Source organism: Choloepus didactylus, chromosome 5 (assembly GCF_015220235.1).
Source record: "Choloepus didactylus isolate mChoDid1 chromosome 5, mChoDid1.pri, whole genome shotgun sequence".
Lineage (NCBI taxonomy): Eukaryota > Metazoa > Chordata > Mammalia > Pilosa > Megalonychidae > Choloepus > Choloepus didactylus.
The window spans coordinates 77,803,510-77,821,571 of NC_051311.1; the positions used below are offsets into that span (position 1 = coordinate 77,803,510).

Below are 18,062 nucleotides of genomic sequence, written 5' to 3' on the forward strand. Positions count from 1 at the left end.
AGGGAAAAAAATGCCATGTATCTTAAAACAGAACTCAAATTTAGTTTTATTTAAATAGTTGTGTCTTTGTTCCAAACTTCCAAGCTGGCTTTTCTCAAGATACATTGAAACCATTACTTCCCTGAGTGAAAAAGAAAAGAAACTTGAAAGGAGCTAGGTTCCAAAATAGGGTGAGAAGGCTCTACTGGTAGATCAGAAATAATCTTGCAATGTTTCCTTCTTTGGGTGTGTTAGAAAACAGTTTCTACAAACAATATGAGTTTCTTTTTTGCTATTATGGCCAAGACTGTGAAATGTATTCCTGGAGCTGGAACACAGACTCCCAACTCTTTTGTGCCGGGAAACATTTTGGTCCAATCCACAAATTTGTCAAGGGCCCCTACAAGGACACAGCTAGAGCATGGTTGGCAAATTGGGGATCTTTAGGGTCTTTTAGTATTCCCAATTTACTGGCTGAGGACTCGGCCCTATGAATCACCAGAAAGCCAAAGCAGTGAAACAAGTATTTGTCAGCGTCATGGGATTACTTGTAAAAGCTTTAAATTTATGAAATCTTTTTCTTTGTGGGGAGGGGTGTTAATCGAAGAGGAGAATAAGAATTTTCGTTAAAAAGTCAACCTTTTAAAGTAAGGATGAAGGAGAAAAATTACACCATTTGCAGGGTCATTATCATAACCCACATTTTCAAACTCTGAGGAAAGAGTTTATAATAAGTCTGGATTTTTCCCTTGCAAGCATATATAATCCTTAACTTTGAACTTTTCCCCTCAGAATTACTTGTTCTTGCCTCAAATACTTGGATATTGACTTTTAAAAAGTAGTTTTCAAACCACCCACCCCATCCCTAAGTTTTAGACAGATACTAAATTAATTAGCTTCTAACCCACTTGAAAAACAAAATGAGAGCAGTGTTCAACAAAAGGCTAACTAAGCAGCAAACAAAATACTTTCCTTAGTGCCAAGCAAGATTCACACAAAAAATATTAAACCAAACGGGAAGATAATAGAATGCAGTCAGTCATCCTACTCTTAGAATGTACTTATGTTTTCCTTCTTTGGATTCCCTCAGAATGCTGGTTTTAGTCCTAAGAGATGAACGGTTTTCCCATAGCAAATTTTTATTGTTAAACAGCTTCCTAATCTAATACTTTGCAATTACATACATTTTCAAAAATCCAACTTGGGGCATGAAATAGCATTAATGCTCAAGTCAAAAACTGTTTTTAGAAGATAAAATAATAATAGTAATATTGGTATCTATAAATGTGCAAGAGAAAAAAAAGTTTTCTTATTTTCCCTCTTCTCCTCTGCAAAACTTCCTTCCCTATTTGACAAGGGACGGTTAGAGTAAATTTATTGCTAAGTAAGTGAGTGCAATTCCCTGGAAGGAGACCTTTCACTAGGAACGTTACACTGGAACGTGACAGCAGCATTCCTTCTGAGTCACAGTCCGGTGCCCGCCCCGTTCCCCCAGGCGACCAGAGGCTCCCCAGATCCAGGGAGCGGTTCAGGTAGGGCTGTCGGTCCCGACGCCCGGGAACTGCAGGGCTGGAAACATCTCTGGGCGCTAAAGCACTGGTGACAATCGCCGTCTGAGGCCAGCTGCCAGGAAAGGAGAACATTTTCTTTTTGAGATAACCAACTCCCTAAAGGGGGAGGCAGTGCTTCGGCAGTCAAGTAATGAATGGGGGCGGGGGCAATCATCGCCTTTCAACTTATCAGCCCACCGCGGGTGCGAAGGAAGTGCATTAAATCAACACTCACTTTTAGAGAGCCCCGGGCAGCCAAGCTTCGAGGGGAGGACGGCAGAACTGTCAAAAGTCAGATCAGCGCTCCTAAACCACAAGCCTTAATAAAGTTGAATTTCCTGAGACAGGAAGACGTGTCACGGTCTCGCCCCACCTCTCCCTAGCCTCACCCTTTTCTTTCAGGAAGGCACAAGCTAAATTGAAACATTAACGAAACTTTCAAAGCCCTCCAACCGTTGGGACGTGGTTGGACAGGAGAGAAATGCCCCGCGCCTGCTCCTTCTCGCGCTGCCGACTCTGCGTGGCTGCGGGTTTCCGGAGTTAGCGGGGACGCCAGGCACCGCCCTGCCGGGAGGAGTGGTACCTGGGCCCGCGCCCAGACACCCGGAGCCCGACTCGCGCAGGTAAGCCGGCCGCTGTCGGACGCCAGCGCTCCCCTACCTTCTTCACTCTGGCCTCCAGGTCCATGTTCGAGTCAGAGGGTTTCCCTCCTTGCGTCCGAGATCTCACGCTCAGGCTCACTGGCCTCCGGCTCTGCCGCCGGTGCTGGGGAATCCGCGGAAACCCCCGCGCCGTCAAACTTCCGCCGCCCGGTCAGCCGCAGCCGGCCTGCGGCGGGGGGACCCGGGAACAAAGAGACCCGGGCAGCCAATGGCAGCCGAGCCGCGCCGGCTGCAGCCAATCACCGAGCGCCTCACGCACCTTCGCGGCCGGTCTGCTGTGCAGGCAAGGTGAGGGGCGGGGCCGCCCTCTGCGGGGCAGCGCTCTGCGGAACTGTCTCGGGAGGCAGGACTCGGTCGCCTCGGCTTCTCGGCAAGTCTGCCGCCCCAGCTGAAGATGGGAGAGTCCTTTCCACTCTGTCAGCTAGTACCTATGTTTGTTCGGCACCTCTGACTTATCAAGGGCGTACTTATGCCTGAACTAACTTCCTGGTTGACATTCAGGGCAAAGAGAAAGAGAAGATTGTGGAATTTGTTAGGGATCCCCGTGATGGGCTTTGGACCTTAATTTCACTGTTGGATTGTGGAGGTGGCTTTTTCTCAAATGCTTTTCGTCGTAGCCCCGGAGCATCGGCAAGGAAGCTTATTGCGCAACCTGAAGAAAAATGAAGATTGGTGTATTTTCTGAGCATTTGGTTGTTCCAAAGTGAGGATAATATGAATCACTTCAGAGACCGGTGGTCTCGTTCGTTTGGAAGCAGAGGTTCGCCTTCTGTCCCTGCAATGTGAGGTGGTGTGAGGCCTGTCATGCGTCACATGCTTTGATGAAGGGCAGCGTCACTGATGTCAGAACAGCATTGCAGAACCAGAGCTTGTTCCATATGTTGGCCTCATTCTGGAACAATTAATAAATACCATCAGATCGCTGTATCTGGGAGAAATTCTAGGGATTATTGAGTTTAAATCCCTTGTTTTGCAGGTAACTGAAGGCCTGAGAGGTACAGGGGCTTGCACCTTGTCTCAGTTTGTTGGCGTCGGAGCTCACGGGTCTTGAAGCAGCGTCTTCAGCATGATTGAGGCTGGACACAGCATTTTCAGTAAATAAAAGAGAATAAGAGTCAATTTTTTTCAGATTGCAGGAATGAAAAAAAAAAAGATAAGGGCCAGCCAACTGATTGACCTCCTAATCTAACATTTTACTTTTAAAAAGTTTTTTTTTTAATCCCCTGTAATGCAGATTTAGAGTCCAATTGTCTCTCCTCTTTATCTCTAGAAATTTGATAATTTAAAACATTCAAAATTCATTTTAACCAACACTTTTAACCCTTTGCATTACTGGCTATTACATTGTTCAACAGAACATTGATTTATAATGTATATTTTCCTTATCCCATTAATAAACTAAAATTGGAATGATAAAAATGGATCATGAATATTTTCTTCTCAGTTGAAATAAAACTTCCAACCTCATTTTCCCAAAGCATCCTAAAAAGTTTGAACTCCTGCACAGATTGTCCTTGTAAGCTTACAAGAACACAAGGTCCAGCTATGACAAGTCAACTTGGCCTCTTTAGGGAGTTTAGCAGAGAGAAAATTGTCCAGTAAAGCAGTTTAAATTATCAAACAAGTGTTGTAACAAAATTTGGGCCCTTGTTTGGTGGAGTGACAGAGATGACACTAAGAAAAAGATCTGGAAATAGTTTTTACCATCAAATACTGCCCTTCTCCCTTTTTTCCTTCCTTCCCCTCCCAGCATTCCTTTGTATTTGTATCATTGGCAAAGGATGGGAGTTGAAATTCCATGAGTTCTATTTGGAATCATTATTGTGCCAAATACATAGAAAATAAAATTGAGGTAGACAAGTATTAAATTAGGAGAATAAGATTCAAATCTTTATTCAATTTTTCAAGGGTTAAACTAGTCAGTTGTTAAGGAGATAGAATTGGCATAGTTTGATGACCATATGTAACTAATACCAGAGGGATGACTCAAAACTGGTCCCTGGTTTTCTGGCTTGAACATCTACATGGATGGTTTAGGAGGAGAGTAAATATAGGATAAGGGATAGGGTTTTTTTAGTTGTACTTTTTTTGGGGGGGGGGTGGAGTAAGTGGAGATAAAGGATATACTTTTGGATGTATTATATCTGAGATGTGTAGGGATATTGAAATGAGGTATCCAAGTATACATATCAGAGATGAGACCTGGGCTAGAGATGGTGACTTAGGAGTCAACTTTCTGCACAGATAAATAATTGAAAGCCATGGGTGGAAATAAGATCAGGCTGCAAGATTGCAAAATAAAAGAAGAATATCAAAGGTACCAATTGATCAAGGCTGAGTAAGAGAAGCACAAAAAGGAGATAAGGGCTAGTCAGAAGGGTAAGAAAAAAAAAGTTAGGAGTGGGGTCCCAGCAACCAAGAGAAGAAATTCAAGAAGGAAGTGAACAGTGTCAAATTGTAGAGGAGAGTCAAATATCTATTGGATGTAACAACACAGAGATACGTGTTAACCTTGGGAAGTACATTTTGGCTGGAATTGTGGGGACAAACATTTCCTTATAATTGTATATCTCTTTGTGCCTACCAGAGTGCTTTAATAAATGTTTGCCTTTGCTCCTCCAGAAAACTCAGAAACATCAGCCAAGTGAATGACTGACTCTGATGTTCCTATCAAGTAGTAGAGAGGGACTTAATGTCCAGGATAATATGAGGGAATGTTTTTAAAGATGCTTTTCTATTAAAAACCATATAACAAGACTAGGTTTTGCACACATATGCACACAGGCATGCACACATTCAGGCACACATTCATGCACACACAATCTTCTATATAGGCCAAACAAAATATCTGTTCAGTCAAAATTTAGTCTCTAGGATATCAAATTGAAATCTCTGACAAAAGCAATGTGTTAAACATTAATTATTTACCTGATACTTGTAATGGCATTGGAGTAAATAAACATACATAGGACATTTCCTCTGTCCTTAAGTATTTTCCAGATTTATGGGGGTGGTAGGCATGTAAGAGTAACTGAAGTATTCCAGGTAGAGGGAAGCCCAAAAGAGGGTCAGAGAGAGGGTGGTGTTAGTTTTTGGAAAGTTTTTAAAGAGGAGTAACTCTTGGCTGAGTCTTGGAAGATGAATTGCAACTTTGAAATTGTTTAATCAAAAAGGTGGCATTTATTATTAGGTCAGAGATGAGATACTGTTAGATCCTGATATAGCTAATATTGCTTGTTAGCAGCTTATATAAGATTACAGGCTACTCTAAAAGGATATTTTTTATAAAAAAAAATGGTTACCAACATATTTCAGAAACAACTATTACCTGTAAATTTTTTCAAATGATCAATCACTTGGGATTGGCTAAAATCATGGATGATCCACATGATTGATTAGAGCGTAGACAATGAACAATGATGCTTGGTAATGTTTGTAACAGGAAGCACTTATAAATGTTATAGGAACAAAATAGAACATAGAATTGTTTATACATTATGCTCATAACTATGTATGTAAAAATACCATACATAGAAAAGGAACATTAGGGAAATTCAGTATAATGTCAGCAGGGGTTTGTCTTTGTTTGGTAGATCTATGGGATCATTCTTTCTAAAAATATTCCGTGATAAGCATGAAATATTTCATAACAAAAAATCCTTATTTTAAAATATATTATTTTAAGGATTCTCAGAAGGTAGGAGCAGGGGCAGCATAGTTTTTCAAGCTTTCTGAAAACCCACATCAATAAACAAAACAAAACAAACAGAGAAACTAGGTAGCAAAACCACAAATCTATGGACAAACTTGACAATAAAACTAGGTGAAAAGGTATTTCTACAAACTCCAAAATACAAGAAGATGAGGAAAAAGCACAAATAGCCACAAGGCATGCATGTATTAAGGATTTGGGGGGGGGGGTAGGGTAGGGTGGGGATAATGGAGTGGTGTCCGCTGAACAAGAGAATTGGAGATTTTCTCCACATATTCATTGTAAAACATGACAGGTCGATTTTATAGCAGCAAATGAAAAAGTAAGAAGGATTGAAGGTGTTGAAGCAATCTATGTAGGCCCCATCATATCTCAAAATGGACCTTCTAAGAGTCTTTTCTGGGAAAGAGTCCCACATTGAGAAAATGCTTCTGGGCAAATCAAAATTGAACAGGACAGGGACAGATAGGATGATGGAAAATGAAAGTCTCAAGGAGAGCTAACCAATATGGTAGTCACTAACCTGAAGTGGCTATTTAAATTTACTTTTTAATGAATTAAAATTAAAGTTTAAAATACAGTTTCTCACTTGCACTAGCTGCATGCAATTCAAGTGCTCAAAGACAAAGAGGGGAATAGAGTCAGGAAATCACAAAAACAAGCTGCTAATTTTTTTCATACTTCATAAAAACAAGACAAGAAAGAGCTCTATTAAGTTGGATAATTTTCTGAACCCTGATTCATTGTAAATGTTCAGGCAAATTAATCTCACATAAAATGAGCAACAATAAATTATCAAGGTCAAGTCCCATACTAAGTTATCATAAGAAAAAACAGAAAAAGAAACAGAACAGCATCCCTACAGACAATGAAAGAACATCAGGAAGTTGTGTACACAAAACAGAACTGTAAGCTCTTATTTTAAAGCATTCAAAAAGATATGAAATAATCACATAAATCAGAATTAGAAAATCTCAGAAATGAGAAGACAGAACTCAAGAAAGAATTAGAAATAAAGGAAAAGTATTAGATAAATGAAGACTAAACTAAAAAGAGTACAAGGGCAAAAATTTGATAATGCCTTAAGAACAATATAAGATGAAAAGGAAGCAAAAAAAAAATTTAAGTCAAAAAGAAAAGAAAGAAATAGAAAGTATTCGAAAGAGAGTAACAAATATGAAGACAGGCTAAAAGACTGAACATATAGATAACAGGAGTCCCTGAAAAAGAAAACTAATGAGAACAAACAAATACAAAAACCATAATTCAAGAAAATTTTCCTGAATTAAAAAAAAAAAAAAAAAAGATTTAAAACTACATTCTGAAAGATCATCCTGTATATCTGAAAACTTCAACTTGGCATAACCAACACCAAGACATATGCTAGTAATGGACTTTGAAGAAAAGGAAAAAAAAGTCCTTTGGGCATTTAGAGGTAAAAAAACACTTGATTTACAAGTGAAAGAAAATTATATTATCATTAGACTTCTTAAAACAAATTCTCTATGTCACAAGAAAATGGAGTAACATATTTAAGAAAATCAAGAAAGTGTGAGCCAAGGATTTTATATCCAACAGAGTGACTTTCAAGTATAAAGGGCACAGACAAATTTTTATCAACATGCAAGAACTCAGGAAATATTTTTCCCATGAACCCTTCCTGAGGAATCTACTAGAGAATGAGCTTCAGACAACCAAAAAAACTGGAGAGACATTGACATTAAAGAGGTGAACATTAGATACATAGATTCCTATAGAACTATGACTAAATGACAAGAAGGAGTGCAATTTATAATAAAGTATGTTTTGACAATGTAGATATAGTACAAATAAAATGGATAGACAGTGGGGAGAACACATGAAAAAACTTTTTAACATGTTTTAGTATTCATATTGGTGGTGGTATTAGTATTATTAATGTGCCCTTTATGTGTAAAATAAAATAAAACAATGAGGAATTTGGAGTATTCTAATTCTGTCATCCCCTGTTCCCTTGGGAACCAGCATTCTAGATGTGGATTAGAGTAGATAGATCTGAAATAGAAAAAAGGTTAAAAATATCTCTGTAGCCTTGAATTTGATTATCTAATCTACCTGTAATATATTAGCACTGTACACAGCAAAGGCTTAAAAACAGTAATCAACCTAATAACAATGAATAGCCCTAGTCCTCAGATTGTGATCTCTAAATAAAATTTATCGCTAAAGGAAACCTGGGGACTCTTGAGAAATGATTCCAGGTCTAAAGCAGGAAATGTGTAAGATGAACCTAGAACATAATGTTACATTAAGTGACAAGGAAGCTCTCAAAAACTACTGGAGTCATGTCAAAAAAAGTCAGAAGCCAGCTTGAAGAGTCTCCCACCAGCCAAAGATGGGTCAATTGGAGCTTCAGAAATGATAATTACAATGGATTGAAATTCATCATAATAGCATATAATGAAAAGAGCTGGCCACCTCCAAAGGATGACAGGGACCAATTAATTGTCTTAAGAATTAGTAAATTAAGAGAAAGAATCAAGTACTTATCCTACCTTTCCAAAGTGAAGTGTATCACTGGGTAACCAAATATTAGATGAAATACCTCTTTATAGAAGTATTCCAATTAATACATGGTGAAGTGATAGAATTTTGTAACACCCCATACTCATGACACTCAATGAATAAAAATCAGTATCGATGATAAAAATCAGTATCAATGACTGCTAACATCATAAAAAAAGAGACAACCAGACATTATGTGCCAATGGCTGCCAAAAGGATTAAACCTGAGTCTGAACCAGTCTCTGGATACAACTGCCAATTGGCAGGAATATTGAGGGCAAAAGAACATGTTGAATTGCACCAAGAATACAAAATCAGCAAAAACCAGGCTGGGAAAGTCTACAGATCAAATGACCCGGTCCAATCGATAACCTGGAAAGAGACAGAGGGAAAAAAAAGGTAGATTAAGATACTTAAAAGGCATAGCAATTTTTTTTAAATGAGCAAGATTAAATCATAGTATTTAGAGATGCAAGTTTGAATAATGAAACCCTCAAAATGCATATGAAGAATAACAGTAATTATGGGGACAAGTTAAAGTTTACTTATAGGGATAAAAGAGGGTTATATTTGGCATGGAACACTAGGACAGGACTTCTTGGGTAACTGGCAAACTTCTGTTTCTTGACCTGGTGGTGTTATGAGGAAGTTCACCTTAGAAAAATCTATGAATCCATACATTTGTTTTGAATGGTTTTCTATATTTGTGTGTTTTATGTTACAATAAAATTCAAATATATATGGTTTTGGGGTTCCCATTCATCTACTTGCTCTCTCCATCAATATTTAATAATGTTCAGTTTAAATATAAAACTACTGCAGATAGCCTCATAAGTTTTCCTGTTTTCATTTTATTCTTAATTGAAAATGACACAGCCTTATTTTTTCATTAGCTCTCATTTAATTTCATTTGATAGTCTCCCCTTTCTAAGATATTTCCAATGCCAACATGAGATACAGTTTGAGAATAAAAACACACCATCTATGGGCAATGAAATGAAATGAATGAAATGAAAATGATGTCTATAACTCTATAGGCTTTAGTTTAACTTGTGTACTGCTAACAAGGGAAAAATTGAAGACTTTCTTAAGCCCTCCTGATGGATAGCTCTGTAGGACTTAGAGACAGCTCTGGCCACATTATTTGCCCAGCATGGACAAACTCTCTGATATATTAATACAGAATCTATTTTCAATTGTGCTCTTCTAGCCCCAGTCCAGTGTCCTCCACTACATAGCTAATTGGAAAGATATTTATCTTTTGATAATCCTCTCTGAGCTATATAATTTAAAGGTGCATTACCCAAAATAAGATGTCCAGGAGGGCTAGTGAGAGTCTCTTTTACAAACATAAAATAGTAATTGCCAATTATTCTTTGGCTGTCCTATATACTCATACCATTTTTTCTATACATACATTTTTAAAATACCACACCTTTTGCTAAAATACAAGTATCTTATATATAAACACAAAGGCACTTCCCACTTCCCAGGTCAAATACAGCTACTAAGTCTAGCTCCAAATCCAGGATACCTAGATGATACAAATTCATCTCAATCAGATTTATCTAGATATGGCTCATCTTGTTTCTGCCCAAATGAGCTAAATTATAAATATAACCCCAAATGAGCTAAATTATAAATATAACCAACAGCCAGCTTAAACAATACAAAGTGGGGAGCAAAGCAAGGTAGCCACCATAAAACTCCTACTTGGAAAAAGGGGAGGCAATCAGTGGTCACTGATAAGCTAATTTTACTGTTAGTGGAGTTAGTTCTTTGGTCTTCCATTTTGTATACACTAGATTCTTACTTCTAGGAGGCTCTTTTTTGTTCATTGTGGTAACCTCCCAGATAGACACTGGTGTTCTACTTCTGGAGGGTTATTCTACCCTCCTGAAGTACAGGGTAGGACTGGGGTTTGGGACTATGTTAAAGAAAGAGCAATAGGCCACTTTTTACCAGGCTTCAAATTTAAAATAACTATCTGCCTATCATTCTTTTTTTTTTTTAGAGGAAGCTGTAAGCAGAACTTCTCAACATTGGCACTATAGACATTTTGGACGAGGTAATTCTTTGTTGTGGGGGACTGTGCAGTGCATTGTAGCATGTTCAACAGCATCTCTGGACTTTATCCATTAGGTGCAAGTCATGACACCCAAAAATGTCTCCAGACATTGCTATATGTCCTCTGGGGAGCAATGCTGCCCCCATTTGGGAACTACTGCTTTAAATGATGCCAGAAATCTATTATCTATTGTTGTGTAACAAACCACTCCCAAACTGAATGGCTTTAAACAACAACCCCCATTTATTTTGCTCAGAAATCTGAAGTTTGGGCAGGACTGGAAGGGATAGCTTTTTTCTGCTGCATACATCAACTGAGGTGGCTCAGTGGGGGAACTGGAAGATCCACTTTTAAGATGGTTCATTCACATGGTGGTCAGTTGATGTTTGTCAGCTGGGACCTCAGTGACATCGATGGTGGGAGTCCTCAGTTCCTTAGACATTCCCATAAGTTGTTTGGGCTTCTTCACAGCATGGTACTGGATTCCAAAAGCAAGTGTCCCAAGGCAACAAGGTAGAATTCATGGCAATTTTAAAATCTGGTTTTGAAAGTTTCATAGCGTCACTTCCATCATGATCTGCTATTTGAGGTAGTCACAAAGATCTGCCCAAGTTTTAAGGAAGGAGATACAGGCTCTACCATTCAATGCGAGGAGTGTCAAAGTCACAATTTAAGAAGAGTGTGTAGGATGGGAGGTAATGTTGCAGTCTTCTTTGGAGAATACAATATCCTACCATTTGCCCTGTGGACATGACAATTCACATCTCTCCCAAATGCTGAATACACTCATTTTGTCCTCTAAAACCTTCAAGTATCTTTAACTCAGTATTTAGTATGTGTCATCTAAATCATGTCCAGGTTTGGATTATGCTCATCAGATGTGGTTACTTAGGTACACCTCTTTGAGTACTGTTCCTCTTGATCTGAAAAACTCTAAGCCAGAGACCAGTTATCTGTCCCTCAAACACACCCAACACAAGGTGGGACAGTAATAGAATATCTGCTATAGACAATCTCATTCAAAAAGGAGTAAACCAACAACAAAAAGGGAAACAACTCAATTAAAAAATGAACAAAGGACTTGAATAGACATTTCTCCAAAACAGATACAAATGGCCAGCAAGCACATGAATAGGTGTTCAATATTATTTAGTCATTAAAGAAAGAAATGTAAATCAAAATCACAATATCACTTCAAATCCACCATAATGGCCATAATAATTTAAAAAAATAATGGATAATAACAGCACTATTCACAATAACCAAAAAATGGAAAACAACCCAAAAGTCCATCAACAGAGATGAATGAATAAACAAAATGAGGTATATGGATACAACAGAATATCATTCAGTCATAAAAAGGAAAGTAGTACTGATACATGTTATGACATAGATGAACCTCAAAAATATTATGTTAACTGAAAGAAGCCAAACACAAAAGGTCACATTCCATATGATTCCATTTATATGAAACGTCTAGAAGAGACAAATCCATAGAGACAAAAAGCAGATTAGTGGTTGACAGGGGTTGGGGAAAGAGGGGATATGGAGAATGACTTCTTAATAGGTATGGAGTTTTCTTTTGGGATGATGAAAATGTTTTGGACATCGATAAATGTGGTAGTTGTACAACATTATGGATGCACTAAATGCCACTGAAATGTCCACTTTAAATGGTTAATTTTATGTTATGTGACTTTCACCTCAATAAAAAAATTAACGGGTAAAACAGGAAGGACGTAAGAGTCATTGGTCCAAAGAAATTCTGAAATCCAGCCAGAACATGTTGCCCTTGATTAGGTTTCTTTCCTTCTCTGTAGTCTGGACATTGACTTCATGAATCTTGGCTCCATCCTCTGAGCTACTGGTTCTGCTCTCTGAGTCATTCTTCCTTTTCCATACAAGTACTCCATGTCTGCATCTGAGTCATTCTCTCAGCCCGCTTCCTACCTGCATATTTGGGGGTCCAAAGGCCTCTGAATTTTGTGCCGTCTCTGTTCTTTTCATTCCAGACTGCTGTTAACTATTTTAAAAACCCTGTGGGCTTCTCATGCGTCAATTTATAATCTACTCTATCAAGAAAAAGCCATACCCACAAATCTCTTTGAGATAATCCTTTTTCTACCTTGTGCTCCAGTATGAGACTTCCATGCAAACTTTTAAGGTACTTAGAACCCTTTTGTAAATGCAGAAGACTATTAGGCATGCTCTTAAGATTCTCAGGGGGACTACTATCTGTCTGGAAGGCTGTATGAATCTCTGAGTTAGATCTTTCTGAAGTCTTTAAAATGGCTCTTTCACACTACACTGGATGTGATCTTTTCCCCAAAACTATTTATTAATTCTTAATTAAGAATCATTTTCTGTCTGGAGAGGCTGAGTATGAGAATGTTTTATTTTTGAACCCAGAAAGTATCAGTCCCTTTATATTTAATGTTTTGTTCTTTAATTCTTCTCTTTCCTCTCACATTTTATCACAGACAGTGAGAAGAAGCCTGGTGGCACTTTCAGTATTCTGAAATCAAGTTCTAGATATTTCCTACTTTCTACATTAATGCAGACAACAGTCCTGTCAAACTTTCTGCCACTCCATCACAATTGTTTCCTTCTCTCCAGGTTCTAGTAACATTTTCCATACCTCCCTTTAATCCCACACTAACAGACTCCTCGAGGGTCTTTTAGCTTTAGCTAACCTCCCTAAGATGCCTTTTAGGCTTTCAAATAGTATCCTCAAGGCCCTTTGAGCTTCTGCTCCCTTGTGCCCACAGCCAATGACACATGCTTCAGGTTTTTTATATTTTGGCAGCACCCTACTTCCAGGATCTAAAAGCTGTTGTAGTATTTATTGCTTTGTGACAAGCAACCCCAAATGTAGTAAGCCATTTTAGTATGTTTAGAAATACTCCGGGCCTGGAATTTGGACATGGATAATGGGAAAAGCTTGTAACTGTTCTGTGATATCTGGGCTTCCACTGGAAGAACAGAAGGCTGGCAGTGACTCATTGATTGAGGCATCTGGAGGTGTCTTTACATGTCTAGCTGAAGTTGGCTATCGACCAGGACTATCAGAAAGAATATCTACATATGGCCTCTTCTTGTGTTCTTTCCCTTTGGGCTAATTTGAGCTTCCTTACTGCATGGTAGCTGGGTTCCAAGAGCAAATGTCCCAGAAGAGAAAGGTGAAAAAGGTGAAAGTGCTTGGCATTTTTCTGAACTAGTCTTGTAAAATACAAATATTTGTATTTTTAGCCAATATTCCCACCTTTTATCTTTCAGCAACAGGTTTGGGGTCTCTATATATCTCCTCTAGCCTCTATGGAATGAACTGTTCTAGGCTACCATTTTAGAACAGCAAGAGAAAATAGATAAGTTCACCCTGCCCCTGGGCTGATCCCTGGTGACTGCATTTTCAAATGAGGGTTTTCAAGAAGGAGGAAAGTTAATAGCTTTGTCAGGCACCAAGTGCACAAAAAATAATTTGGTGAATCATGGAAGTTTAAACCTTCCTCATTTCTCTGCCTTTCTGGAAGTGCCACCCCAAGACAATACACGGCATTTAAGACAAAGTGTTCAGTCTTTGTAATTAGGCAGGACACATTTTTGTTTGTTTGTTTATTTGTTTTTTGACGTTCCACTATCATGGGCTTCTGGCCACAGGTGGAAAGAACTGCTCTTAAAGTTGATGAACCTCCCTGCTGGGCTCTTTCTTCTTTCCAATGTGCCAGCTTGGAACCAAGTTTGTCTCTGATGGTAACTTATTGAAGGCTTCAAGAAACTACCAATACTCTCCAATACATGGACATTTGCAGCAAAATCCTCCTAAATTCCAATGTCAGCTTATGTGGTCTGTGCCCTAACAGAAACCTGGAAGAGATCTAAACAACTCCCTTGATATTATTTTCCAAGGATTGCTATCTCATCATTGCCTTCCACACCAACAGAAACACATTTTAAGGTCTTTCTTTTGTAATTCCCATTTACAGGTAATAATTTCTGAATGTCTCGCCATTCTCTAACTGCATGTAGCAGAATCATAATTTGAAATAATTTAAGCCTATAGGGCTTTTATTGGCTTCATGTAACAGTGAGTGGAGTGAAATTGGAGCTGGATTTATAGATGACTAAAATGAAAGATAAACAACATTAGAATTCATTCTCTCTCTCATTCCACGCCCCACCCTCTCTACCCTCCTCCCACCCTGCTTTCTCTCCGCAGCACTCCAGATTCATTCTCTTAGACCAGCTTCTCCAAGTCATGGAAGACAGTCTACAGAGAGCTTCAGGTCACTTTTTCCTTAACCAGATAAAATAGAATTATTCGTTACAAGTTCAAGTTTGAAAAATCCTGGGAAAGGTCTCTATCAACCCAGTTTTCTCCTTTCATTAAACTAAGGACTCATGAAGGTGTTATTATTCACTCTGTCCCTTATAATCTTAAGGCAAATTCTGGCACAAAATATTCAGTTTTCTACCCTAGGAATGAAATATATTCTTGGTTCTGATTGAGAAAACTCCATATGATAACACCAACATATTATAAGATTTATTTTTAACCTAAGTCAGAACACTGAATAATCCCTGTTGAATTGCTGGGTAAATTTAGAAATGAAGTTAAAAGCAGAAAGGAAAGATATCTGTTTCTCCTGCAAGTGAATGTTAGATGTTAATAATGATGCTAAGTATATAGTCACTACTTTTCTAGGTAAGCGTAGAAAATGGGATGTAAAAGACAGGATTGTGAAACAAAAGTATGAGACACTGTGATACCAAGGTTTATTGGGATAATTGGCTTGGGATCCCTGTGTGTCTCAGAATGAAGAATTTTAGAAATAAATATTTCTTTGTGGATGAATGCAATGAGTGCTGAGTGGTATTTGTGCAATTACTCTCCATGGACTCATGCTCCCTGGGTAGATGATACTTTTTAGAAATAAGCAATGAAAGCTTTTCTTAGTTTTACTCAATCATCCAAATAGTTATGGAAAAGTTCTGTGAGTACTTAGAGAACGGTGAGCACTATGCAAACTTAAACTAATACCATGAGCTCTTACCATCTTTTAATTATGGTACCAATTTATTGTCTAAACAATGCAATTATGGTTTTTTCAGTAGGTTATGGATTGAATCATGTCTCCCATAAAGACAAGTTGGCGTCCTAACCCCCAGTCTTGTGGATGTGAACTCATTTGTAAATAGGACCTTCAAAGATCATATTAAGATGAAGCCAAACTGTATCAGGGGGCCTTAATCACTATGACTGGAGTACTTATAAGTCAAGGAAATTTGGGCACAAGTTGTAGGAGACAGAAGGAAACAGATGGAGAGAGAGACAGCTGCGTAACAGAGGCAGAGATTGAGTTACGGATTGCCACCAAGTCACCACACAACTCTACAGACTTCAAAGAAAGCATGGCCCTGCCAACACCTTGATTTTGGACTTCTAGCCTCTAAAACTGAGACAGTAAATTCCTGCTGTTTAAGTCAACCAGTCAGTGGTATTTTGTTACAGCAGCCCTGGCAAACTGATACACAGTCGGTAACCAGTACAGTGTTTTTGTATATAAAAAGAAAGGCTGGACTATGCATGAAACACAGTGCTATACACAGTTCCTCCAAGTTTCAATGTTCAAAGACCTTTTAATACCACTTTAATTGGAGCACAACCCCCTGACTTAATAGGCTGTTGCCACATAATAATAAAAATATTTCTTATCTATTAAATTATCATTTTAATAACTTTCCTTGCTTTAAAAATTTATGAAACTCATTTTTTTTTAAGTCAGTTTTCATTGGGTACACCATTTTGTGAGAGCTCAATACATTCTGGATAATGGAAATTTTAAGATTGCCTCTTAAGTATAATATAAACATGAGTTTCTGGTAAGCCTCAGTGTGAACTAAAGTTAACTTACTTTTTGTAAGTTAACTCAGTCCTAAAAAGGGATGGCACCAGCCTATTGGTGACTATTTTAGTGTAGCAATTGCTGCAATAGCTGAGTAAAGCAGGAAAATCAATTATAGTTCTGAAAGACATGTAGATTTTGTTCATTTAAAACTCAGGCTTTTAATCCCTGGTTAAAAACCTAGCCTGGAATGCATTCTGAAAGCATAACATTTGCTTCTACCAAAAGAGGATGTAATAACTCCTAGATGCATATCATTTAAACAAATGGATTAGCCAAAATAATGATGTGAGAGTTATGCCAAATAAGGCCAACATGCTCTGGGTCTGTGAAAAGTAGATTGCGCAATAAAATTTCCATCATATTTCATCTGTTTTTTAATAGGTCACAGAAGTTGTATTCATAGGCACATGAGAAACTCCGAGAGTATCAAAAGGCAAATGAATTAATTGATTTGTAATTTTTATTAAGATCTGATTTCTCTGTAACCTTAAAAATAAAGACCTATCCATATAGTCAAAATATGAATGCACTTACTTTTACCCTATTCCTTTTGCTGTTGGTGAATTAACAGGATATACAATGTTAACTTCATGTTACATTTTACTGACCCCAGCAGGCTGCTGATTCCAGTCAATTTAATTCCAACAATTCAATTCAGTTCCTACAGATAGCTCATTCCTCTCCTAGTCAATATGGCACATAGCCCAGAGATGTAAGATTATCTTCTTTCTAGCAAGTCCTACTGGGAAAATAGTGGGTAAATAGCGGGAAATAGTGAGTAGCAAGCAGTCAGTCATTAATGCAAAATATAAGTGCTATAGACTTTAAAAATAAGACATGTATAGGTATGTTTATAACAGCTCTGTTCATAAAAGCAAACCACTAGAAACAGCCAAAATCTCCATTACCAGTGGATAATGATAAATAAATATTTTATATTCATACAACTTCATTCATAATAAGAGAGTTGTGAAGTAAGCTATGATGAAATGCCATGTTTCATTTATTAGATTGTCAAAAATCTAAGTTTGTTGAAGCTGAAGGGAAACAGGCCCTCTTACCTATCACTGGTAGGAGTAAAAAAATGGCAATTTTTATGAAGGGCAATTTGGTAATGTCTATTAAAATTACAAAATTCATTCCTCTTTGATCCAGCAGTTCCACTCATAGGAATTTATCCCACAGATAAATACATGTACATATAAGAAATTCCATAAGCTGTTATTTATAACAAATTATTTGTAAATGATTAGAGACTTTTCAAGTGTCCATTGATGGAGGACCTGTTTTAAAAACTGAATAATAGATGCATACCATGGAATGTTACGCAAATATAGAAAAAGAGTAAGAAAGAGCTCTGTGTATGGGTATGGAAAGATCTATGTGATAAGATGTATTTTTTATTTTAAAAAAAGGAGGAAAATAAGAATACATTTGTTTTTGCTTATATTAAAAAGTTCTAAAGAAGTTAATGAGATTACCTATGGGAAAGCAGTAGAGGGAGACATGAAGTGGCTGAAACAGATGAGGAAGCAAAGCTTCTCAGTATGTTACATATTGTTTTGATTTTTGAAACATGGATATAACATCTGTTGAAATGAACAAACAACCCTAATGATAAGACAAATAAGAATAAATACA

At 37.8% G+C, this 18,062-nt stretch overlaps 1 protein-coding gene and 1 long non-coding RNA gene across 2 annotated transcripts in view; one reads left to right on the forward strand and one right to left on the reverse strand.

Annotated features, from left to right (window-relative positions):
• TES (testin LIM domain protein) overlaps positions 1 to 2,372 on the reverse strand; it is a 56,095-nt gene extending 53,723 nt beyond the window's left edge. The window contains exon 1 of the mRNA XM_037836333.1: positions 2,190 to 2,372. Coding sequence (XP_037692261.1) covers positions 2,190 to 2,216 — 27 coding nt within the window. The 5' untranslated portion in view covers positions 2,217 to 2,372. The remainder of the gene's footprint in view (positions 1 to 2,189) is intronic.
• On the forward strand, positions 1,801 to 16,832 carry LOC119534208. Its single transcript, XR_005216981.1, has 3 exons — positions 1,801 to 2,152; positions 10,462 to 10,515; positions 15,625 to 16,832. It is a non-coding gene; the product is annotated as an uncharacterized LOC119534208 (long non-coding RNA).
• The last annotated feature ends 1,230 nt before the right edge of the window (positions 16,833 to 18,062 follow it).